The sequence below is a fragment of the Salvelinus fontinalis genome, chromosome 13 (assembly GCF_029448725.1).
Source record: "Salvelinus fontinalis isolate EN_2023a chromosome 13, ASM2944872v1, whole genome shotgun sequence".
Lineage (NCBI taxonomy): Eukaryota > Metazoa > Chordata > Actinopteri > Salmoniformes > Salmonidae > Salvelinus > Salvelinus fontinalis.
The window spans coordinates 35,270,093-35,297,096 of NC_074677.1; the positions used below are offsets into that span (position 1 = coordinate 35,270,093).

Genomic DNA, 27,004 nt, shown 5'->3' on the forward strand with positions numbered 1-27,004 from the left:
TAACACAGGTGAAATCAATGAACAAAAATTAAAGACAGGGCTACGTTCAAGAACACAAAGAAACATGGCTACGTTCAAGAACACAACGTAACAGGGCTACGTTCAAGAACACAACGAAACAGGGCTACGTTCAAGAACACAAAGAAACAGGGCTACGTTCAAGAACACAACGAAACAGGGCTACGTTCAAGAACACAACGAAACAGGGCTACGTTCAAGAACACAAAGAAACAGGGCTACGTTCAAGAACACAACGAAACAGAACACATGGTTGACTAAGAAAATAAATACAGAACCTTACACTACTTTTGCTTCAGTTTCATCCCATGAGAGGGAAGAAACGCAAAACTGGCACCTGTCGTCATTCCTTGCATTTGCTAATCATCATGACATTTTTACAATTTTGTTATGCTCATTTCAGTTATAATATTAGTCCCTCCTCTCTTATTAAGATGGAGTCCAGACAGGCTACTTTAGGATACTTTCTGATGGACATTCGTTTTTCCAAACTGCCCTCTGTAATTTCTTTAATTCAATTGAGTCTATGATGAAGCCTGCTGGTTTTTATTATAGGAGTGAAGATATTTCAACATCATGTCTAGACTATAAAAGGCTACACTGATCACTCGTGCTTGGCTGCCAAATGTATAGGTGTCCCCATAGGCATAATATTAAAATTGTGGAAATTATTTTCGCGATCCACGGTAGACTTTCCTCGTAATGAAAAGGCCCCCCATCCTGCTGGTGTGAGCTTCTGGACAGTTTACTTGCACTTGATATGCGTTTATGGATGAGAAAGTGAACTTGTCATTAACTCAGTGGGGAATTGGGGATTGCCTGCCTTGCGATCTGTTGCCTACAGCCAGGGTATCATTAAATATGCCTAGGCACTATACCTTTTTATTGCGCATTTAATTAAACTGACACATTTGGCTGTGTTGAACTTCAATTCATTAGCACAAAACATGCGTCTGAAAAAAATATTGTTTTTGTCATTCCGTAGCACAGGTGGTAGTCGCCTGAATTCACTGTAGTAGGCTAGGGCTAATATATAGGCTAGCATACGAATGGAAGATTAATATCCTAGCCTATGAATTAACTTTTAATTTACACATCTCTGTCTTCACTGTTCCCTTCTCGCGTAATTCATGGCATCTCCACTGGCTTCTCTCTCTCTTCCGTCCTCTCTCTATTCCTCTTAAGGATGGATATACATTTACATTTACAATCGTTGTAAATGTGATATTTCAGTTTTTTACTTTTAATACATTTGCACAAATGTATAGAATACTATTTTTGCTTTGTCATTATGGGGTATTGTGTGTAGATTGATGAGGAAAACCCCCAAAATGTAATTGATTTTAGAATAAGGCTGTATCGTAACAAAATGTGGGAAAAGTCAAGAGGTCTGAATACTTTCCGAATGCACTGTATTTATCAGAGTTATTGACCTCACAATAAGCCAGATTCTAGTAATTTACATTGTGGTACTGAAATTTGAAGCAGCAATCGCGGCACAATCAAACGGAAATGGACAGCTCATGGTGCTGAAAGTAGGCAAATTCGAGTAGGCATAATTCATTTAAACCGTTTTCATTTTATTTAGACTTTGCTAACAACAAGAGGGGTTTGTGTTTGAACCTATTTCTTCCTATTTAAGAAATACAAGGTAGGCCTACCTTTGACAGACGAAAATAGGCTTTAGGCTGCTATGTACAGGGCCTTCAAAAAGTATTCACAACCCTTGACTTTTTCCACATAAAGCCTAAATTAACTTTTTTTTGTCACTGGCCTACACATAATACCCCATAATGTCAAAGTGTTACTATGTCGCCCCCCCCCCCCCCCCCCCCCCCAAAAAAAAAAAAAAATAAGAATGAAATGCTGAAATGTCTTGAGTCAATAAGTATTCAACCCCTTTGTTATGGCAAGCCAAGTTCTGGAATAGAAATGTGCTTAACAAGTCACATAATAGGTTGCATGGACTCTGTGTGCAATAATAATGTTTAAACATGAGTTTTGAATGACTACATCATCTCTGTACCCCACACAAACAAATGGATAAGAGTGTCTGCTAAATTACTAAAATGTTATGGGTATGCTTGTAATCGTTTAGGACTGGGGAGATTTTCAGAATAAGAATGAAATGGAGCTATAAGCACTGGCAAAATATTACCCAGAAAGACTCAAAGCTGTAATCGCTGCCAAAGGTGATTTCACTCAGGGGTGTGAATACTTATGTAAATTAGATATGTATTCATTTAATTTTCAATACATTTACAAACATTTATCTAAACATGTTTTCTCTTTGTCATTATGAGGTATTGTGTGTAGATAGGAAAACATCTACTTCATCTATTTTGAATTCAGGCCGTAACACAACACAATGTGGAATAAGTCAAAGGGTAGGAATACCTTCTGAAGGCACTTATACATAGATTAGTTGGCCAATTCCTCCACCCACCATGCACTCTTTAAATAGCCTACCTCCGTGTCAGTGAAGGGCTGTTAAGTTAAAACCAGAACTTGAATTGAGGGGGTATGAGAGGGAATGCCATAGGCCTACCTTTTACTTAAGAAAATGGCAAAAAGCACAGGCCTACCCATTGTTAGCTCAAGATTTTGAAGAATATAAAAAATATCCGATTATATAAAGTGATCTGTAACAGTGCTTTGGTCCGCGATGCTTTATGCTAGAAACAAGCTGTAAAATACCCAGAAAAGACGTGACTCTGATGCATATGGGGATATCATTGTTTTGTTTCTTTGACATTGAGGCCGAGCTATGACTTTCTATAGCCAGGAGACAAAAAAAATACTTTGCTTGGGGAGTAATCAAATTCTGTCACTATCAATTGATTAAGCTTTTCTGTACAATAGAATATGTTTAAACCCAGACAGCTTTTAGGGAAACACTTCTGTGTGACCTTCTCTTGTTGGGTGAAGCCACGGAAGAAGAGTAGCCAGCAGTTAAAGCTTTCATTTCTCTGCATTGGTAGGCCTACTGTGTGGGATGGAAGGTATGCCTACTGTGTGGGATGGAAGGTAGGCCTACTGTCTGGGATGGAAGGTATGCCTACTGTCTGGGATGGAAGGTAGGCCTACTGTCTGGGATGGAAGGTAGACCTACTGTCTGGGATGGAAGGTATGCCTACTGTCTGGGATGGAAAGTAGACCTACTGTCTGGGATGGAAGGTAGACCTACTGTCTGGGATGGAAGGTAGGCCTACTGTCTGGGATGGAAGGTAGGTCTACTGTCTGGGATGGAAGGTAGGCCTACTGTCTGGGATGGAAGGTAGGCCTACTGTCTGGGATGGAAGGTAGGCCTACTGTCTGGGATGGAAGGTAGACCTACTGTCTGGGATGGAAGGTAGGTCTACTGTCTGGGATGGAAGGTATGCCTACTGTCTGGGATGGAAGGTAGGTCTACTGTCTGGGATGGAAGGTAGGTCTACTGTCTGGGATGGAAGGTAGGTCTACTGTCTGGGATGGAAGGTAGGCCTACTGTCTGGGATGGAAGGTAGGTCTACTGTCTGGGATGGAAGGTAGGCCTACTGTCTGGGATGGAAGGTAGGTCTACTGTCTGGGATGGAAGGTAGGCCTACTGTCTGGGATGGAAGGTAGACCTACTGTCTGGGATGGAAGGTAGGTCTACCGTCTGGGATGGAAGGTAGACCTACTGTCTGGGATGGAAGGTAGGCCTACTGTCTGGGATGGAAGGTAGGTCTACTGTCTGGGATGGAAGGTAGGTCTACTGTCTGGGATGGAAGGTAGACCTACTGTCTGGGATTGAAGGTAGGTCTACCGTCTGGGATGGAAGGTAGGCCTACTGTCTGGGATGGAAGGTATGCCTACTGTCTGGGATGGAAGGTAGACCTACTGTCTGGGATGGAAGGTAGGTCTACCGTCTGGGATGGAAGGTAGACCTACTGTCTGGGATGGAAGGTAGGCCTACTGTCTGGGATGGAAGGTAGGTCTACTGTCTGGGATGGAAGGTAGGCCTAACTTTTAAAAATACCATGCTCAGATTCCTAATGACGTCTCAAATTTAATTATTTCAAAACAGGGGCAGTTTCATTGCAAACAAGATACACTTATTTGTCATTGGACAAATATGGTACTATGAACACAGGCCTATCTCTCTTTCCATTCTTAGCCTGTAATTCCGGTAATTTGTGTGGTATTAAAAAGATTCTGCTAGTATGTAAAAATAAGTAGAATTGCCTTCAATATTTCTAAAAGGCATTTTTTTTTGTCGGACCTGTAAATACGATGATAGATTCATGCAATGCTTTTACTGTAAAGGAGATCTTTCCACCCCTACTCTTGTCTGTGGTGGTCTGTGAACCTGCACAACCTTCTGGCCCACAGCCCTGTGCGCTATCGAAATTCCTACATTTCCATGTAATGGTGACAGGACGAAGAAGAGTTTCTAAAACTGCATAAATAAGTCTCTGGTCTGTCCAAGAAATGAGGGTAAACGGTGTTCTGTGTTATCCACTTTGTTTTAATTATTATTTGGGGTGTAGGGGAGGGTCACTTGTTTTCTTTCAAGCGTTCAGGGAGGGTTTAAGTAAAATATATTTGGCTGAAGAGAGGGCCAATCATTTTCATTTCAGAGAGGTCCTATTTTCTCCATGTAACCCTTATTACAAATTACGTTCAATCCTTTATAGCTCTTGAACCAATATCCTAGCCCAATGCGTGTCCCAGAAGTAGCAATATAGATAGGTCACTTGATCAATAAAAAAAATGATATATTCGAGGAAAGAGGCACCTTGCCTTGCTCTTGCTTGATGGATATAACATAACACAATGTTGTGCTCACATTGGCTGGTGGTAAAAATGCAATAAAGGGGGATTTTCTGTACTCCCCACGTTTTTACAATGAAATGTATTACGTCAAAGAATGCCCAATGTTAGAATGTTTCCAATCAAATGTATGAATTAAGTTAGAACGTTTTCCTATCAGTCTAATTTGTATGAAATTGTGATTGAATCAACGTGGAATAGACGTTGAATTGAGGGTTATCGAATCAAGATCAAATCCTCTCATCTCCTTGAGCTCATTAATGATAGAATAGTCATATTTGCATACTGCCGAAAGGCCAGTGTCTTTGTCTAATGACAGGAGTGGCAAAGAGTGGAATGTAATAGCTGAACAGAGATGGCAACCAGGCTAGTGAGCATATAGAACAGAGCTGTGAATTACCCTAGAACAGTAGAACAGGGCCTGTCACCCGGGGCTTTGATTCACTCCTGTAATAAAGAAAATGTTGTGCATCCCCATTGCCAGACCAGGCCATGATCACAGGGATGATGTTATACCAGCAGTTAGTCCACTCCCGGAGCCCAGATCATGCTGTTATACCAGCAGCTAATCCACTCCCGGAGCCCAGATGAGTCTGTTATACCAGCAGTTAGTCCACTCCCGGAGCCCAGATGATGCTGTTATACCAGCAGTTAGTCCACTCCCGGAGCCCAGATGATGCTGTTATACCAGCAGTTAGTCCACTCCCGGAGCCCAGATGATGCTGTTATACCAGCAGCTAATCCACTCCCAGAGCCAGATGTATGATCTCATTAGTGCAGACGAACCTTGACGAAACAGGAGCTATTACCATTTTGTGCAGCAAACATGCTAACACTGCATTATTATGATGTGGCTGTTCCATGCTACAGTATGTATTGATAACATGAGTTAAAGCCTTCCCTTTGTCGTGGAAAATTACAAATCCAATATTTTCCGTGCATTGATAGCCAAGGCTTGGAAGGGATTCTATTTTTATCACCAGAGCCTGGCTCCCTTGGTATGTAGTGGAGAAAACAGCCTTTGTCTTGAGTTAAAATCCATAGACTTGGAATTGGTTGTCTTTAAAAATAAATGTGTCTCAGTTGCATGTGTGTATTAGTCGATATATCAGGTCTGTGGTATGTCAGGTTTGTAAGCTAAGGAGTGTGTGGTTGTTATTGTTTAGGCCATGGGCTGGCTTTGAGAGAGGCTGTGGTACTGTATATGAGGACTAGCAGTGCATGGGAATCTACTCTGGCATTTTCTCATATGCCTATTTCTTAAGCCTCTTCAAAGGGAGAGGGAGGAGAACACATTCAATTAAAAAAGGTACTTCAAGTCTGCAGGAAAAAATTATATGATTAGACTATGAAACAATGCCACAACAGCCTCATGTCGATTCCTGCCACGTGCAGTGGTTTCAGCCTCATCTGTCGCTAGTTATTCCAAGCAGATGGAATGCTTTACCTTCACACAGACAGACACCTGCTGTAGTAGAGTCATTATGCTGGTGTTGCCCCTGGCCCCAGAACAAACACACATTCATCTGATGTGTGCCCAGACCAAAGGAGAAGGCCATGAACGGATGGATGGAGGGAGGGATGATTCATTGATGGATGGATAAGTGGTTGAATTGAAGCATGATAGATGGGTAGAGAAATGTGTAGTGAATGGTTGGCTTGATGGAAGAATGATGCTGAGATGCCTTTAAACCAGTGTTGTGTAACATGCAGCATTGAACTTGAAAATAATACTGGAAGATCACAGAAGCGCGAAATGAGTCAGGTGTGTCTCCGGACTGTTCTCTTTTTACCAATCCACTCCAAAGGTCAGTCTTTCTAGTTTTATGCAGCAACAATGCTGTGGTGTTTCAAGGTTTCCAAGAGATTTATTTGAGAGTTAGGCCCCTATTTATTCTAAAAGCTCTAGTACCGCATTCCTTTTCAATGGTTATTTCTTTCATTTTCTAATTTTGCATGCTGAAAACAACAGCAGACCACCCTGTGAAAAAAAAACGAACATTTTCAGCAACATTTTTGTTTTCTAATAAAGAAGTCAGTCAGGTGAAGAGAGGAGAGGAGGAGCACAGTGGACGGAGGGCAAAGGGCTTGAGGAATCAGCCAGATGCTGTGGGACAGTGGAGTTATCAGTAGAGTTGTTATTCAGGGTTCACAAACGTCCATTCCACTTAAAACAAACATTTATAGGAGACAGAGATAAGGAGGGACATAGGAGCTTGTTTAAAAACGTTTGTACATTCACAAGAGAGGTTTGTTCACCTTTTTGTTGTGTAAAAATCGAATATTTACACCTTGTTAGACCAAGTACCCGGTGCATTGTACATAGTGTTTATAGCCGGAGCTAATTTTCATCAGCCCCACAGATGGCCCAATATAGCAGCTTCTTATAAATCAATTTATACTGCAGCGACCAGCGAGCACTGCCCATGCTGCAACAACGCCTGCCTGCATCCTGCATGGTGGTAGGAGGTATTTGTCCATTAAGAGCAGTGGCCAGTGCACTGATTTCCCCCATTAGTTCTAGTTGATTAACCAAGCAGATACATTGAGTCCAAGGAGAAGTGAAGGGCACAGAGGCAGAGAGCACTGCCATGGGAACGCACATCCCACACGCCTGTCATTTATTCAAATAGTCACCATTTATTTCCCTATTTATATAGATTAATGCCTGTTTAAATTCCCTTCACAACCTTACAAGTAATAGTTCATTTTCTACACATGAACTCCCTTGAATTCTCTATTACTCCACCATCACATCTACATCCTACAATATTCTGATTAATCCATTCTCTCTCTCTCTGCTTGGTAGCTATTATTTTGAGATCTGATCATGTTGGAGGAGGCACTCTTTCCTCCTGTCCCAAAAAATATATCCCCATGCCTCAGGGCAGTGATTGGGGACAATACCCTGTGTAGAGTGCCTTCTTTCGGATGGGACGTTAAACAGGTGTCCTGACTCTGGTCACTAAAAATCCCAAATTTCCAACCCACATAGCATCATGGCCACCTAATCATCCCCAGCTTCGAATTGGCTCATTCATCCCCACTCCTCTCCCCTGTAACTATTCCCCAGGTCATTGCTGTAAATGAGAATGTGTTCTCAGTCAATAAATTAATAAATAAATAAATGTCAGGCTATGTGTTATGTTCTATGACTGCAGGGAGAGATATGGCCTTATTGGACTGTGTGTGTAGTTGACTGTGTTCTGGCCCTCACCTGGATGTCTGAATGTGGGAAGAGATGACCTTATTGGACTGTGTGTGTAGTTGACTGTGTTCTGGCCCTCACCTGGATGTCTGAATGTGGGAAGAGATGACCTTATTGGACTGCTTGTGGTCTGCCTGGAGGCTTGATTGCCTGTGTCCTAATCCTAACCAACCTGTTATGGTTGACTGTGTTCTGAGTTCTGGACCTCACCTGAACTTACTCAAACAGACTGTTTGTATTTCTAGACTGACTATGTTCCGACCCAGAACTGACTGTTCTGTCTGTTTGTCTGTCTGTTTGTCCAGTCTGCTCCCAGTTCTCCAGAGGAGTGTACGCCATCTTCGGCTTCTACGACCAGAAGTCCATGAACACGCTAACCTCGTTCTGTGGGGCTCTGCACACCTCCTTCATCACACCCAGCTTCCCCGCCGATGCCGACGTGCAGTTTGTCATCCAGATGAGGCCTCCTCTACGGGGAGCTGTCCTCAGCCTGCTGGCCCACTACAAGTGGGAGAAGTTTGTCTACCTCTACGACACTGAGAGGGGTAAGAAACAGCCTGGCTAACAGTCTGACAAACTTCATTGCATTGGCAACACACATGAGATACTGTACTATACTGTACATAGAGGCTCTCTGGTAAAGCCATAGCCTGGCTTGTAAAGCTATAGCTCCTTTCTCCTCCACTCATGTCACCTCACATTAAGCCATGAAGTATATAATTATTTACCCTCAGTGTGGAAATCCTCTGATCCCCAGTCCTCATTTTAAGTGATCTAAAAGCTTTAAATCTGGGCCTGTAATGATGCCTAAAGTGCTTTAGTGTCTGGAGGCTTTTCCTTGGCTTCCACATTAAACAGGCCGCTGGCTGCTTCAGTAAATGAGTCCAAGGCAGGTGATGTTTCTGTCTGTGTGACTGTTGCTGTGCTGTAGTGTAATCCTCTGAATATAATTTAGACTGTAATTGGATTATATAAAGGAGCCACAACACAATGTGACTTTTACACGTCCTTCATGCCCCCCCCCCCCTTTCCCTCTCCACTGTACCCCAGCAGCAGCCACGGGCTGATGGAGGGAGCTAGCAGAGGTCTCCATCCTGCTCTGTGAAGGTCAACATCTGGAGAGTTCAGCCTTAAGACAGAACACTAATGACACTCCAATCTGTCAGAGTGGGATATTCCTGGTCCTGGACCAAGCTACTATACTGTAAAGCTGGCTGTAGAGAGAGACATACTGTACTGTAAAGCTGGCTGTAGAGAGAGACATACTGTACTGTAAAGCTGGCTGTAGAGAGAGACATACTGTACTGTAAAGCTGGCTGTAGAGAGAGACATACTGTACAGGAACAGGTATTCTGTTTACAGTACCATGTTGTTGCTGTAATTAGATACTGGTGGTAGGAAAAAAGGCTGAGGCTAACAATTACACAGCATTTGTCTCCTGTGTATCATTTAGGGTAGGGGAAAGGGGGATATCTAGTCAGTTGTACAACTGAATGCCTTCAACTGAAATGTGTCTTCCGCATTTAACCCAACCCCTCTGAATCAGAGAGGTGTGGGGAGCTGTCTTAATCGACATCCACGTCTTTAGCGCCCAGGGAACAGTGGGTTAACTGCCTTGTTCAGGGACAGAACAACAGATTTTTATCTTGTCAGCTCGGGGATTCAATCCAGCAACCTTTCGGTTACTAGTCCAATGCTCTAACCACTATTTACCATTCACTATAGTGTAAAACTAAAGTGTAAACCATTTCCCACTTCTTCATCTGGCTATAGGAGATCTTAGTTGTAGTCTTTATCCTCTGTGGCTCATGGGAGATTCCTTACACCAATACCATTGAGCTTTATCAAAACATAAGATATTTTCTCAAAGAATAGACCATATTCTGTACCACTTTAGATTTATAGCGATGGGGAGGGCTATTCATTGTATTGGGATCGTTTACTGGTTTATATAGAGTGCATTCAAAGTGCTTTTAAGCCTACATTGAGCCAGCTTTTACAGTGCGTTCAAGAGGTTTCCTTGCTGGCTTGCATTAACTCCAGTATGGTGGGTGCTTTATCCATCACCCACGTTGACAGGATTGTCAATGGTTCTCATCAAAACATTTTGTTCAACTTTCAACTAGAAAAAAAGATTGCTCACTTCTAACATATTTTCTCAAATAATTGAATAGGTTTATTTTAAAACCACAACAGCACACAATCCTAACTGAGATGGTAGTAGCTAACATCCTTTCTTTATGGTCTATCCCTTCCTAAACCATAATAATAAACTGCCAATTGCTTTGAAATTGGGGTGTTTCTTAGTGTCTGTGTATCTGCGGCAGGCCGTACCAGCTGATAATTGGTTGGCTGCCATGCTGGAGGAAAGGTGATTACGGGGTTTATTGTCTCTCTCGGGCACAATCAACCTTCCTCCATGTGCCTCCTGATTCTCCCCTTACAGCTTTACTTGACTTATGGAGGCCCTTCCCCCTGCTGTGTCTGGGCTAGATCGCTACCATCTGTAACACACTCCCCATTTCCACAGCATGACAAGAAAGCAGTAAAGAAAAAAGCATAACTCCAACCCGCCCAACGGATGACAGGAGTGGAGAGCCCCATCAACTCGCTGCAGTGTTTGTGTCATAGGAAATGGATTTTCGGTCCAATGGGCCTTTGGCTGACAGCAACATTGGCACTTGAGCCACTGTCGTTTGGATTCTTACCCCACATGCTGTGCTGTGTATGCCTTACACACAGCTTGTGTTTGCTCTGAGGCAAGAAAGGCTAGAGAGCCCTCCTGCTCCTCCTGTTCTTACCAACCCTTCGCTGTTCTGTTCCCCACATGGATGTTTAGGCTCGACAGTGATCACTACTCATCTAAATTCCACCTTTTAAAAATGACATTTTAAATGGCACTTTACTATTGGGTAACATTGATATGGACTTCCTGTTACAAAAACAAGAGGAAGCTTTTGGAAGTTGGGGAGGCTCTCAAATTTCAGTGGGATGATTTCTCCATCACTGATGACAAAGCCATCAAACACACCTGAACAGAGACACTCAAACAAAAGGAGCCAAGAAATCAAAGGAAGAAAAATATACATAACTCTAGTGAGTCTAGTCCCTTCCTCTCTCAAGCTTGAAATAACAACTAAAGGCATGAAAATGGAAATAGTAAAGGATGCAAATCCACTCTCCTGGATCCCAGTGAGGTTAACCCCATCATGGCTGTAAGCTCTGCTTAGGCTCCGAGACACTGGGTTGTAATAGGGAGATTTGTTACTATGGCAAGGTACAATAAAATAACAATCTCCCGCCTACATTTTCACTGGGATTGTGAGACTGAGTGTGGAGGAAAATAAACACCCAGAGGTTCCGACCCTGCCTTCCATGTCCATGGAGCATTCCATTTCAAATGTGATTTGGCCTCTCAGTGAGTGTCTCTCACACCGGCAGTCATATTCTCTTCTTTTAACCTCTGAACACATTGATTCCACCTCACCATCATGCTGGAAATGCCTAGAAAATTCCATATCCATTGTTGTGTTGAATCTAAATCCCATTGATTTTGCTATTGAGACCTTGAAGAGTGTTTTGAGTCCTTCACCACTAGTTCTTGTTTACAGAAATGGGGTTTGGTTTTTATACCCTGCACCTCAAGTCCTTAAGAAAAATTATCAATTAAGTGTGTGTTTGAATGGAATTGATTTGTGCCTTTGACTCAGAGCTAGAACCTGTTAGTGTTTGTGTTTTGAATAATATATTGTTGAATATGCCCTAAAGCGGATACATTTTTTATATGAGTAATCAAAAACCCTTTTCATATAATATCCACAAACAGACACACACTGCTGTGAGAGGGTCTACTTTTTATTAGTAATTTTATGTGACTAAGATACTGTGTAAATACTGTAATATTTACTGACTGACCTATTTCTTGTAGGATATAGGTCTTTGTAGTAAACTTTTTGTTGCCTTGCTTTGGAATAATCTTATGAAATCATCTTAAACAAAGACTACAATAGTACAGGCAAAATTACAGCTTTTCTCTGGTCCCCATGTTAACCCTGACAGTAGGGGAAGGTAGGGTTTGAGGTGGAAATTGCATGTATGGAGTAAAATCACAGTGCTCCCCTGCTGGAAGTCTCACTGGCTTCCTCTCTGCAGGAAAAAGTCTGATTAATTGCACAGTGCTAAATGGCTGCGTTCAGCAGTCAGGCACAGGCTCATTAACACAGTGTGGGTGAGTGAGAGAGACAGAGAGAAACAGACAGAGAGAAACAGAAAGAGAAAGAGAGAGCGGCACAAACCAGCCACTCCTGTCCTCTCCATCTCATTGATCTCTCTACTCCATCTTCACTTCCAGCCCGGGCCGGGCCCCGCTGTACAAATCAATGAGCACAGGCAGCCTGCTGTGGCTAAACGCTGTTTATCTCTTCTTCCCCATCACTGGCTCTGCCTGCCGTCTGTCTGTGTGGTCCCTCTCTCCCGCTCTTGTTAGCTCTTCCTTGAAACTTCAAGACTTCAATTGGCTCTCAACTTCTCCAAGTCAAGTCCTTATTCTCTATAGGACCTGTGTGTCTCTCTCAGGGGGGCCCAACCTGACACGAAACATGGAGAACATTGGGTCGGTCCAATTTGGAGCTCTGTGTCCTTGGACGATTCTATGATGGCAAACAAATCCTTTTTGAGTGCCCAACTATATTTACTCTAGAGATAGATGATACAGGTCTAGCTTTAGATCAACTGAAGCTTTAGAGGTACTGGAGGTACTGTACAGTGTGTTTTAAAAATGGCACGCTCAGTCAGAGTTCTCAGTCAGAGTATGAGATGAAGGTTAAAACGAGGTGGTGTATTGTACTGTATGGGTGGGTGGGCTTTTCATTTGTAAAAGGTGAGCCTGGTCTTGTTGTTTGTGTTTTTGTAAGGCTCTCTCTGTGTGCATGGACTGTGGGATGACCTCATTGGTGAAAAGCGCTGACTCATAGAGCATTGTGCATTCACAGCAGATGGGGACTCTACAGCTGGGGCATCTGTTCTCCCTGAGTGCCCCTGCTCTCCCCCTGAACAAAACCAAGCCTGCCCACTCCGCCAGAGGCCCCAAATGGTCACCATGTGTCCAGGCACATTCAAGCATGTAGTGGAATGGGAGGAAAATATTGTGATTTTGATTGTGCTGTGCTGCTGACCACATGGAATAGTATGATAGTAGGCTACGATATTGTGCCACAACAACATACATGTTTCATGAGCTGAAGTAAAAGATCCCAGAAATGTTCCATACACACAAAAAGCTTATTTCTCTCAAATGTTATGCACAAATTTGTTTACATTCGTTAGTGAGCATTTCTCCTTCGCCAAGATAATCCATCCACCTGACAGGTGTGTCATATCAAGAAGCTGATCAAACAGCATGATCATTACCCGGGTGCACCTTGTGCTGGGGACAATAAAAGGCCACTCTTATAAGGGCACAGAACGAGACCAGATGCAGACACGGGAGGCAAATGGTTCGAGTCTCTGATATTTATTAGTATCCAAGGGTCAGGCAAGAGACTGGTCGTGGACAGGCAAAAGATCATAACATTTACATTTAAGTCATAACAAGGTCAGAGTCCAGGAGGTACAGAGTGGCAGGCATGCTTGAGGTCAGGGCAGGCAGGTTCAGAGTCCAGGAGGTACAGTGGCAGGCAGGCTTGAGGTCAGGGCAGGCAGGTTCAGAGTCAAGGAGGTACAGAGTGGCAGGCAGGCTTGAGGTCAGGGCAGGCAGGTTCAGAGTCAAGGAGGTACAGAGTGGCAGGCAGGCTTGAGGTCAGGGCAGGCAGGTTCAGAGTCCAGGAGGTACAGAGTGGCAGGCAGGCTTGAGGTCAGGGCAGGCAGGTTCAGAGCCCAGGAGGTACAGAGTGGCAGGCAGGCTTGAGGTCAGGGCAGGCAGGTTCAGAGTCCAGGAGGTACAGAGTGGCAGGCAGGCTTGAGGTCAGGGCAGGCAGGTTCAGAGTCAAGGAGGTACAGAGTGGCAGGCAGGCTTGAGGTCAGGGCAGGCAGGTTCAGAGTCCAGGAGGTACAGAGTGGCAGGCAGGCTTGAGGTCAGGGCAGGCAGGTTCAGAGCCCAGGAGGTACAGAGTGGCAGGCAGGCTTGAGGTCAGGGCAGGCAGGTTCAGAGTCCAGGAGGTACAGAGTGGCAGGCAGGCTTGAGGTCAGGGCAGGCAGGTTCAGAGTCCAGGAGGTACAGAGTGGCAGGCAGGCTTGAGGTCAGGGCAGGCAGGTTCAGAGTCCAGGAGGTACAGAGTGGCAGGCAGGCTTGAGGTCAGGGCAGGCAGGTTCAGAGTCAAGGGAGGCAAGGGTCAAAAACCAGGAGGACTAGCAAAACACAGAGAAGAGGAAAAAGCAGGAGCACAGAGTAACACACTGGTTGACTTGACAAAACAAGATGAACTGGCACAGACAGACAAAACACAGGTATAAATACCCAGGGGATAATGGGGAAGATGGTTGACACCTGGAGTGGGTGGAGACAAGCACAAGGACAGGTGAAACAGATCAGTATGTGACAACTCTAAAATGTGCAGATGTCTCGTGTTTTGAGGGAGCGTGCAATTGGCATGCTGACTGCAGGAATGTCCATCAGAGCTGTTGCTAGAGAATTAAATGTTATTTTCTCTACCATAAGAGAATTTGGCAGTACGTCCAACCGGCCGCACAACCGCATACTATGTATGTAATACTAATCCACGCCAGCCCAGGACCTCCACATCCGGCCGATGACACTGTGGGTTTGCACAACTGAAGAATTTCTGCACAAACTGTCAGAAACCGTCTCAGGGAAGCATATCTGCGTGCTCGTTTTCCTCACGAGGGTCTTGACCTGACTGCAGTTTGGCGTCGTAATCGATAGTTGGAAAATGCTTACCTTTGATGGCCACAGGCACGCTGAAGAAGTGTGCTCTTCACGAGTGGTGCAGCAATCTAAGGCACTGCATCTCAGTGTTAGAGGTGTCACTACAGACCCTGGTTCGATTCCAGGCTGTATCACAACCGGCCGTGATTGGAAGTCCCATAGGGAGGCTCACAATTGCCCCAGCGCCGTCCGAGTTAGGTTTTGGCCGGGATAGGCTGTCATTATAAATAAGAATTTGTTCTTAACTGACTTGCCTAGTTAAATAAAGGTCAAATAAAATAAATAAAACATTCACGGATGAATCCCGGGTTTCAACTGTACCCCGGGCAGATATTGATGTCAACATTGTGAACAGAGTGCCCCATGGTGACAGTGGGGTTATGGTATAGGCAGGCATAAGCTATGGATGGCAATTTGAATGTGCAGAGATACTGTGACAAGATCCTGAGGCCCATTTTCGTGCCATTCATCCGCAGCCATCACCTCATGTTTCAGCATGAAAATGCATGTCCCCATGATATGTAGTGTTGTAATAATGTTATGTGATGTACTGTTTTATTTTATGTGTAATGTACTGTAAGTGCCTTAATGTGGAAAAGTAGTAGCTGCTGCCTTGGCAGGAACTAATGGGGATCCATAATAAATACGAAGACAAATACAAACATGGGTGGGCAGAGAGCAAGAGAGGGTGAAGGTAGGCGGCTTGGCATGATGTGCTGGACATCATGTTATGACATGCATTATTTGAATTAGGCCCACATAATTATACCTGCAGAGGAGCAGCTTCTATACAGGATCTTTGAATGTCTTTGAACTTGCCACAGTTGGCTTTACGCTGGACCAGAGCTAGCCAACAAGCTTGTGTGTGCAGAGGAACAACAGACTTAAAAACACTTATCTTTTTGTAGTTAATAAATCTATTATTCTCTAATTAACAAAAATCTCTCTCCCTATCTTCTGAATCATGCTAGTAAAGGCCTGATGTAATGTCAGTACAGTAGGCTATGCTTCGGAGGGCAGGTAGCCTAAACACCTACAAACACGGGCAAAGATTTTCAACTGGCAGACAGACATTGGAGGGCTTTCCAAAGGTGCTTTGTTGCCATTTTTCTGTAGGAGTGGAAAAATGTCAGAAAGGTAAAAAATTATGTATTAACTGGTTCCCATGCTTTTAAAATAACAATTATGTTCCAGAACAGTAGAGATCACTACTTGGTTCTGTTGCTGTTCCTCAAAAATGCCCTTATTTTCCAGTTATGGTTTTGGACCTCGTTTCCCAATTGCGATGTACAGTCCCGAAGCCACTCCTGCATTGTCTTGGCTGTGTGCTTAGGATCGTTGTCCTGTTGGATGGTGAACCTTCGCCCCAGTCTGAGGTCCTGAGCTCTCTGGAGCAAGTTTTCATCAAGGATCTCTCTCTACTTTCCCTCAGTCTTGACTAGTCTCCCAGTCCCTGCTTCTGAAAAACATCCCCACAGCATGATGCTGCCACCACCATGCTTCACCGTAGGGATAGTGTCAGTTTTCCTCCAGACACGACTCTTGGCATTCAGGCCAAATAGTTCAATCTGGGTTTCATCAGACCAGAGAATCTTGTTTCTCATGGTCTGAGAGTCCTTTAGGTGCCTTTTGGCAAACTCCAAGCAGGCTGTCATTTGCCTTTTACTGACTAGTGGCTTCCATCTGGCCACTCTACCATAACAGCCTGATTGGTGGAGTACTGCAGAGATGGTTGTACTTTTGGAAGGTTTCCCATCTCCACAGAGGGACTCTGAAGCTCTGTCAGAGTGACCATTGTGTTCTTGGTCACCTCCCTGACCAAGGCTCTTCTCCCCCGATTGCTCAGTTTGGCCAGGTGGCCAGCTCTAGGAAGAGTCTTGGTGGTTCCAAACTTCTTCCATTTAAAAATGATGGAGGCCACTCTGTTCTTGGTGACCTTCAATGCTGGTTTTTGCTCTGACATGCACTGTCAACTGTGCGACCTTATATAAACAGGTGTGTGCCTTTCCAAATACTGTCCAATCAATTGAATTGACGACAGGTGGACAGCCAATCAAAGGATGATCGATGGAAACAGGATGCACCTGAGCTCAATATAGAGTCTCAAAGGAAAGGATCTGATGTAAATAAGGTATTTCTGTTTTTGCTTTGTCATTATGGGGTATTGTGTGTTGATTGATGAGGAAAGAAATGTATTGTATACATTTTAGAATAAGGATTTAACGTAACAAAATGTGAAAAAAGTCAAGGCGTCTCAATACTTTCCGAATGCGCTCTATTATGATGATTCTTACCAGATGCATCGTTATATACAAGGCAAATTTATAAGAGTGTTTTCCAAACAAGCACGTATAGAGAGACCGTGTCATTAGACCATGTGTTGATACTAATGGGGTCTAAAGAAAAGCATTGCTGCTCTCAGATCAGCTTTCCCCATCCAAATCTTACCTTATAATATTATTATTCAGCAATACTGACAATGGATCAGCTCCTAGAGAGATATTACCACCTATGGCTGTATATAGGCTATTGAGGCGGCATTTTATGTTTACTCAATAATAATGCACTGAATCACAGATTGGGCACATCGTTGCGCACATGTTGTCACACATCATGAAACACATTGAGCCAGAAATTACACATAGCGGCCTGATTTCAATATGATTATTTATATATACAGTTGAAGTCGGAAGTTTACATACACCTTAGCCAAATACATTTAAACTCAGTTTTTCAGAATTCCTGACATTTAATCCTAGTAAAAATTCTGTTTTATGTCAGTTAGGATCACCACTTTATTTTAAGGATGTGAAATGTCAGAATAATAGTAGAGAGAATGATTTATTTCAGCTTTTATTTATTTCATCACATTCCCAGGGTCAGAATGTAAACTTCTGACTTCAACTTTAAGCCAATGTAGCCTATGTATCTTGCAGTCATCTCAGTTTTCATTTGAAGCATCATTTTATCCTTCAACTTGTTTGTAACAATTGCAAATATATTGGCAATTTTGTATTTGTAGTCAACTTGTTTATGAAGTTATCAGCAGACACAGTCAGACAGATAGCCTAAATATTTAGCAGAGATCTTCTGTGAAAAAGGGCAACAAAGTATCTAACGTTGCACTTTGGCTGCTGTACGAGTGGTCTGGATCACTCAGAGGTTCAAAGGTTTTAAGAGCTACCTTACTAACGAAGTCTTTGGGAAACACCTCGGCTACTAAAGATGCATGGTAAGAAGGTTCTAATGATGATCTTAACGCTACGAGGGCTCTGGGAAACGCGGCCCTGTCCACTGAACCGCTTCCCTGAACCAGTTCCAACCCCTGCGGTAACATTTTCAGAATTGAAATGCCTTAATTATGAATATAGAATGTGTTATGGCTTTATGTTTAATCTTGCTATTGACATTTCCTCAAAGGAAATACAGTATCAGGAGCATGCAGGTTAGAAGAGGGAGAAGGGGAGCTTTTTTAACTAAGGAATGAGTTGTTCTGGTATTGATAAGAATGACACATTGATTTCTGTACTTTCAGGCTGAGTAATTTGCACTCTTGATGCATTTTGGAGTTACTCACTAACTGTAAGTCGCTCTGGATAAGAGCGTCTGCTAAATGACTAAAATGTCAAATGTGCCTCCCGAGTGGTGCAGCGGTCTAAGGCACTGCATCGCAGTTTTGCAGCATCACTGCAACCTGGGGTTTGATCCCAGGCTGTGTTACAACCGGCCGTGACCGGGAGTCCCATAGGGCGGCCCATAATTCGCCCAGCGTTGTCCGGGTTAGGGGTGGGTTGGGGTGGGGGGGGGCTTTACTTGGCTCATCGCTCTCTAGCGACTCCTTGTGGCGGGCCGGGCACCTGCAGGCTGATTTCGGTCGTCAGTTGAACGGTGTTTCCTCCGAAACATTGGTGCAGCTGTCTTCTGGGTTAAGCGAGCGGGTGTTAAGAAGCGAGGTTTGGCTGGTCATGTTTTGGAGGATGCATGACTCGACCTTCGCCTCTCCCGAGCCAGTTGGAGAGTCGCAGACATGAGACAAGATCATAATCATTACAATTGTAAAAAAAAAAAGGAATGTTCTCAATCATAAAGCACAAAGACAAATGAGGAACAGTTATTATGCGGTTTTCAGAGTGACAAACAAAGGACATTGAGTTAGAGAACCAACAGTAAAAATGTATATTTGAATATAAGTCAGTGTCAAATATGAAATCACAAGAGTCCATAGTGTTGCTGTAACAACAGCTTGTTTTCCGCCTGATATATTAGAGTCCTCCATAATGTGCACACCTAGTCTACATTCCCATTATTATCCAGGGAGCACATTAGAGTATGCTACTCAGCACATCAGTCTAGTTTGGTCTGCGATCTGCGTTGGATACTACATCCCACCATCACAAACCTCAGGATTTCAGACTGGTGTGTACTCATCTTTCTTTGAGCAGCTAGTATTTCAGCACTGGGCTGAAACAGCTCCTAACACTTCTCCCAATGCAGCAGCCTTGAGTGCTTCAGTTCCATTCTCAGATCTTTCTTCTGCTTTCCACTGCTCTCTGTTCTAAGCTGATAATATTTCAGAACCTTGGACAGTTCTACTCTACAGTACTGGCTCTGACTGCAGAAATCAGTCTTTCAGCATTGGACATTTCTCCTTTCTCTGCTGCCTGCCTGGTTGATGTAGCAACCACCCCTACTGCTGCTGGGGAAAAATACAGAAATCGGTACACATGATGCAGGCAGGTGCAGAGAAAAAGGAAAACCAGCACAGTCACAGACCTTAAAATGTTTGGCCTGCAGGCTATAAAGGATGGCCACATCAGCCAACACTCTCTCTCTTCCTCTTCCCTGACTATAGTTTTTTGTCTGTTTCACCATACAACACCCTCTCCACTCATCCACACACTGCATACGCTACTGATCCTACAGACGTCCACAGCTTATGTTACATTTTTGTATTTATTATTATTTAGTATAATAAATGTATTCGTTTTTAGATTTAAGTCATGCATGGTCTCCCTTTGTTGTTAGGAACTATGAGCCAGGTCGGAACAATGTGCATACCTCTAACATCGACATGTAATGTGACTTATTTCAGTATTATCCTAGGTATGTAAATATTTACAAGGTGTTAGCATTTAAACCCTATTGTTATACAGCTTTTGTATCCCAAACAGAATAATACCCTTGCATTTGTATCCTCCAGTGCCCTCTCTGCTACAATACCGTAGTATGTGAAAACCTGACATTAGGGGAGAAATGTACACAAATCCATTGTAAACAATAGTAAGAGAGGAGCCCAGGAGCCTTATAATGGCCAGGATCTGTTTTTTCTCTCTCACTCTCCCAATCTTTCACTCTCTCTCTCTCTCACATGCTTTCACTATCTCGCTACCCCAATCTTTAACTATCTCTCACTCAATCTTTCACTATCTATCTCTCTGCCAATCTTTCACTATCTCTCTCTTACAATCTTTCCCTATCTCTCTCTTATAATCTTTCGCTATCTCTCTCTCTCCCAATCTTTCACTATCTCTCTCACGTTCTTTCACTATCTCTCTCTCTCTCTCTCTCTCTCTCTCTCTCTCTCTCTCTCTCTCTCTCTCTCTCTCTCTCTCTCTCTCTCTCTCTCTCTCTCTCTCTCTCTCTCTCTCTCTGTCTCTAGCTGACTGCACTAGTCTCAGTTGTTTGCAGGAGAAATAGCAGCAACTTTAATAGAATACAAAACAGTAGGAAGGCGTAGCCTGGGGAAAATAATGTAGGAGTCAGCAAAGCCTTTGTGCCTCTGCCTCAACAGAAAAACAGCAACATGGCACATGGGGTCAAACTCTGTCAGACGCCCGGTAGCAGCTCAACCAAATATTATTTACTTTATGAATTCTAAACATCTCCGAAGGAGACTCACAGTCTGTCACATCTAATTTGACCCTGACCCTATGACTTAAAATGGCACAGTCCTCTGCTCACTTGTCTCTGACCGCCTTTCTCCAATGCCTTTCATCTATTTTTGGGAACTAGCTTTCAGGATAATGCAAGGCCCATTTGAACAGTGGTCTTTCTGCATTATGAAAAAGATTCATGTGCTGTGTTCAGTTCATGGTTTGCCCAAGATGAAAGGCCATTTTTGTTTGTTTAAGAGATGGGTGTTCTCTAGGCATCTGGGCAGAAACAGGGAAGGCATTGAAGTATTGTAAGTGAAGCTTTAAACTCAAGAAGAAAGCCAGCCAACAAACTCAATTTTGTTGAAATCTGGTTCAGGGAATTGGAATGTCTCTCTCTGGAGTAGTCCTTGTTGTTTTTTCTCTCTGACTTAAGCTTTGAGATATTGTGACCTTTCTCTAAAAGTGGGTTCAGAAGCTTTGTGTGACTTCAACATGGTGGTGCACTGCTCAGCTTTGGGCAAGTCCTCACAGCAAATACTGTAACTCAGATTCCTGGCCTGAGAGAGAGTTTAAAAGAGGTCACCATCTCCTGTGAGGCAGCAGGGACGACTGAGTCAGAGTTAAGACCACACAGCATCCATGATGCTATCCACCACCTGCGACAACATAATGTCCATTCTACCTCACATAACACTCACATGAGACAACATACTGCATACTATCCACACTAACCTCACATACCCTCATAACCTCTAAATAACATAGCATACTATCCACACTAATCTCATATACCCTCATACCCTCTAAATGGCACAGTATACTATCTACACAAACCTCATATACCCTCATACCCTCCAAACAGGGCTCTACATTAACTATTTCCATTGGTAGCACTAGTGCATAAACATTTTCCATTTGCTGGCATAAGTTCTGGATGTGGTGGTTCCACATCCAGAACTTATGCCAGCAAATGGAAAATGTTTATGCAATGGTGCGTGGAAGAGAATGTTGACCCAGCATGCTGCCAGGTGGAAACGATTCTCAAACAGGAACTCGTTCTCACAATCAAGGTGTACGCCTCAGCGATTTCAGCTTGTCATGAGGGTTTTGGTAGAGTGTCTTCGTTCAGCCATCCTCCCCTCAAACGTTTCCTTTTGGGAACACTGCGACTGAGACCAGCAACCCAAACTATAGTTCCACAGTGGGATTTGACATTGGTGCTCGATGCGCTCTGTGAGCTGCCATTCGAGCACTTGGATCAGATTCCTCTTAAAATGTTGTCTATTAAAATTGTATTGTTACTTGCCCTGACCTCCGCTAAGCAGATCAGTGATTTGGGGCTCTGTCAACGCGACCCAACTGTCTCGCCGTGACTTGAGCTCGTCCTAATCTGTCTTTTTTGCCTAAGATTGTCAAGAGCTCCTACAGATCAGACTCTCTGTTCCTCACAGGGAACAGAGAAAGGAATGGCTGTATTGCCTGTGCCCAGTGGGCCCAATTTTACATATAGCTAAGGATTATTGTGCTTCATTGAGCAGTATTTGAGTGTTTGACTTGAAGTTTGACAATGGGCACAACAGCTAGCATAAATGTGTCCTACATTAATGTTAGCTTGCTAACGTTAGCTGAGCCAGTCACTGAAATCATCTTTGGCTGAAGGTGCGTGCATAATACATTTTCTCATGCGATGCTGAGTTACAATTCCCATTAACCTTCGTTCTGATTTGTAATCAGTGTATCAGCCTGTCTTGTTTGAGCAGTGAAGAGAAGAGTGTTGCGACTAAATATTGTTACGCCTTGACTTTTTTTATTGGATAATTATTTTTCCTCATGGTGCTCCTAAAATAGAAGTATTGGTTGCACACCAAAATGTTTAGCCGCATGGTCACACTTTAGAGCTCTCCAACTGAGACAAAACACTGTCATAACCTCACTACACACTAGCCTGTATGATGGTGCCGATGGAGATGGTAGCATCGCGACTAGCTCTTAGGAAACTTTGCAGTATTTTGTTTTTTTATGTACTATTTTTTTCATTATTAGCTCAGGAAATGTTTTGAGTCATTACATATAGCCGGGAAGAACTATTGGAAATTAGAGCAGTGGTAACTCACCAGAACTACCAGCATTACGACCAGGAATACGACTTCCCTGGAGCAGAACCTTTGTTCACACGCCCCAGCGGAGGAAAGGCACTCGAGGCAGCCTGCTGGTTCGACTTAGGAGGCACGCACACCACCCACAGCTTCCGAGTTGTCACGCCCTGGCCTTAGTATTCTTTGTTTTCTTTATTATTTTCGTTAGGTCAGGGTGTGACATGGGGAATGTTTATGTTTTGTTGGTGTTGGGTGTTTATATGGTAAAGGGGTTATGGGGTGTAGTATATGGTTTTGTGTTGAGTGTAGATGTCTAGCGTTGTCTATGTTGGTTAGTTATCTAGGAGAGTCTATGGTTACCTGAATGAGTTCCCAATTAGAGACAGCTGATTTCGGTTGTCTCTGATTGGGAGCCTTATTTAGGGTAGCCATAGGCTCTCATTGGTTGTGGGTAATTGTCTATGTAAGAACGTTAGTAGCCTGTATGTTTGTGCACAACGTTTGTAGCTTCACGATCGTTTTGTTATTTTGTTGTTTTGTTAAAGTGTTTTTGTGTCGTGTTCATCTTCGTGTTAAAATAAAAGAAGATGGCATATTTTCCAACTGCTGCATTTTGGTCCGTTAATCCGCCACACGATCGTGACAGAATTACCCACCCTAGGACCAAGCGGCATGACCAGCGGCAACAGGAGCAATACAAGGATTTATGGACATGGGAGGAAATTTTAGACCGGGAGGTACCAGGAGAATATAACCGCCCCAAAGCTGAGCTGGAGGCAGCGAAAGCAGAGAGGCGGCGATATGAGGAGCTAGCTCGGAGGCAGGAAAAGGAACCTACAAAGGATCTGGGTTACACTACGTGGGAGGAGATCGACAGGTGGGCGATCAACCCAGGGAGAGTGCCGGAGCCCGCCTGGGATTCTCTGGCGCAGTGCGAGGAGGGATACCGGCGAATGGAGGCAGCACGACGAAGCGGTAGGAAGCCTGTGGGAAAACCCAAAAAATTTCTTTGGGGGGGGCTTAAAGGGAGAGTGGCGAAGTCAGGTAGGAAACCTGCGCCTACTCCCTGTAATTACCGTGGAGAGCGAGAGTACGGGCAGACACCGTGTTACGCAGTAGAGCGCACGGTGTCTCCTGTACGTGTGCATAGCCCGGTGCGGGTTATTCCACCTCCCCGCACTGGCAGGGCTAGATTGAGTATTGAGCCGGATGTCATGAAGCCGGCCCTACATATCTGGCCACCAGTGCGTCTCCTCGGGCCGGTTTACATGGCACCAGCCTTACGCATGGTGTCCCCGGTTCGCCTACATAGCCCGGTGCGGGTTATTCCACCTCCCCGCACTGGTCGGGCAACGGGGAGCATTCAACCAGGTAAGGTTGGTCAGGCTCAATGCTCAAGGGAGCCAATACGCCTGCACGGTCCGGTATTTCCGGCGCCACCTCCCCGCCCCAGTTCAGTGCCACAAGTGCCTACACCACGTAACAGGCTTCCAGTGTGTCTCCAGAGCCCTGTTCCTCCTCCACGCACTCGTCCTATGGTGCGTGTCTCCAGCCCGGTATCACCAATTCCGGCACCACGCACTAAGCCTTTTGTGCGTCTCCAGAGTCCTGTGCATCCTGTTGCTGCTCCCCGCATTAGCCCTGAGATGCGTGTCCCCAGTCCGGTACCACCAGTTCCGGCCCCACGCACTAGGCCTAATGGGCGTCCCCAGGGTCCAGTATGCCCTGTTCCTGCTCCCCGCACTAGCCCTGAGATGCGTGTCCCCAGCCCGGTGCCACCAGTCCCGGCACCACGCACCAGGCCTACAGTGCGCCTCAGCCGGCAGGAGTCTGCCGTCTGCACAGCGATGACTGAACTGCTCGTCTCCCCAGCGCCATCTGAGCCATCCGTCTCCCCAGCGCCATCTGAGCCATCCGTCTCCCCAGCGCCATCTGAGCCATCCGTCTGCAATGAGCCTGCAAAGCCGCCCGTCTGCCATGAGCCTGCAAAGCCGCCCGTCTGCCATGAGCCCACTGAGCCGTCCGCCAGACAGGAGCCGCTAGAGCCGTCCGCCAGACAGGAGCCGCTAGAGCCGCCCGTCAGACAGGATCTGCCAGAGCCGCCAACCAGACAGGATCTGCCGGAGCCGCCAACCAGACAGGATCTGCCAGAGCCGCCAACCAGACAGGAGCAGCCAGATCAGTCAGCCAGCCATAAGCAGCCAGATCCGTCAGCCAGCTATGAGCAGCCAGATCCGTCAGCTAGCCATGAGCAGCCAGATCCGTCAGCTAGCCATGAGCAGCCAGATCCGTCAGCTAGCCATGAGCAGCCAGATCCGTCAGCTAGCCATGAGCAGCCAGATCCGTCAGCTAGCCATGAGCAGCCAGATCCGTCAGCTAGCCATGAGCAGCCAGATCCGTCAGCTAGCCATGAGCAGCCAGATCCGTCAGCTAGCCATGAGCAGCCAGATCCGTCAGCTAGCCATGAGCAGCCAGATCCGTCAGCCAGCCATGAGCAGCCAGATCCGTCAGCCAGCCATGAGCAGCCAGATCCGTCAGCCAGCCATGAGCAGCCAGATCCGTCAGCCAGCCATGAGCAGCCAGATCAGTTAGCCAGCCATGAGCAGCCAGATCCGTTAGCCAGCCATGAGCAGCCAGATCTGTCAGCCAGCCATGGGCCGTCCCTCAGTCCGGAGCTGCAGTCCCTCAGTCCGGAGCTGCAGTCCCTCAGTCCGGAGCTGCCATTCATCAGTCCGGAGCTGCCCCTTACCCTGGAGCTGCCCCTTACCCTGGAGCTGCCCCTTACCCTGGTGCTGCCCCTTACCCTGGTGCTGCCCCTTACCCTGGTGCTGCCCCTTACCCTGGTGCTGCCCCTTACCCTGGTACTGCCCCTTACCCTGGTACTGCCCCTGATCCTGGTACTGCCCCTTACCCTGGTACTGGACCTTAGTCCGGAGCTGTCCCTTAGTCCGGAACTGCCCCTTAATACAATGGGGTTAATGTGGAGGGGGGTCGTTTGGAGGAAGCCTAGGAGGTGGTTAGGTACTGTGGTGACGTGGGGACCGCGACCAGAGCCGGAGCCGCCACCGTGGAGGGAAGCCCACCCAGACCCTCCCCTAGACTGTGTATGGTGCGCCCGGAGTTCGCGCCTCAAGGGGGGGGTTATGTCACGCCCTGGCCTTAGTATTCTTTGTTTTCTTTATTATTTTCGTTAGGTCAGGGTGTGACATGGGGAATGTTTATGTTTTGTTGGTGTTGGGTGTTTATATGGTAAAGGGGTTATGGGGTGTAGTATATGGTTTTGTGTTGAGTGTAGATGTCTAGCGTTGTCTATGTTGGTTAGTTATCTAGGAGAGTCTATGGTTACCTGAATGAGTTCCCAATTAGAGACAGCTGATTTCGGTTGTCTCTGATTGGGAGCCTTATTTAGGGTAGCCATAGGCTCTCATTGGTTGTGGGTAATTGTCTATGTAAGAACGTTAGTAGCCTGTATGTTTGTGCACAACGTTTGTAGCTTCACGATCGTTTTGTTATTTTGTTGTTTTGTTAAAGTGTTTTTGTGTCGTGTTCATCTTCGTGTTAAAATAAAAGAAGATGGCATATTTTCCAACTGCTGCATTTTGGTCCGTTAATCCGCCACACGATCGTGACACGAGTATATTACTCGCTAATGTTCAGTCTTTGGATACCAAAGTTGATGAGCTTAGAGCAAGGATTTCTTTCCAGAGAGACATCGGAGCCTGTAACATACTTTGTTTCACGGAAACATGGTCGATAAAGCCAGCAGGATTCTCAGTACATCGTAAGCTCAAGTCCTCAAGTCCCCCACCCTCCTTTCGGCAAATCTGACCACGATTCCATCTTGCTCCTCCCTTCCTATTGGCAGAAACTTAAACAGGAGGTACCCGCGCTAAGAACTATTCAACGCTGGTCTGACCAATCAGAATCCACACTTAAGGATTGTTTTGATCACGTGGACTGGTATATGTTCCGGGTAGCACAGATACACAGATACGGTGACTGAGTTTATAAGGAAGTGTATAGGAGATGTAGTACCCACTGTAAAAATTAAAACCTACCCTAACTAGAAACCGTGGATAGATGGTAGCATTCTCGCGAAACTGAAAGCGCGAACTATCACATTTAACCA

At 45.1% G+C, this 27,004-nt stretch overlaps 1 protein-coding gene across 9 annotated transcripts in view; it reads left to right on the top strand.

Annotated features, from left to right (window-relative positions):
* The window catches only part of LOC129868524 (glutamate receptor 3), a 109,590-nt gene that overhangs the window by 27,451 nt on the left and 55,135 nt on the right, over positions 1-27,004 (top strand). For all 9 annotated transcript variants that reach the window (XR_008761770.1, XR_008761769.1, XM_055942594.1 and 6 more), the window contains exon 3: positions 8,326-8,565. Coding sequence is in view for 7 of the 9 variants with exons in the window: in XM_055942594.1 (XP_055798569.1) it covers positions 8,326-8,565 (240 nt within the window). In the remaining 2 variants the exon portion in view is untranslated. The remainder of the gene's footprint in view (positions 1-8,325; positions 8,566-27,004) is intronic.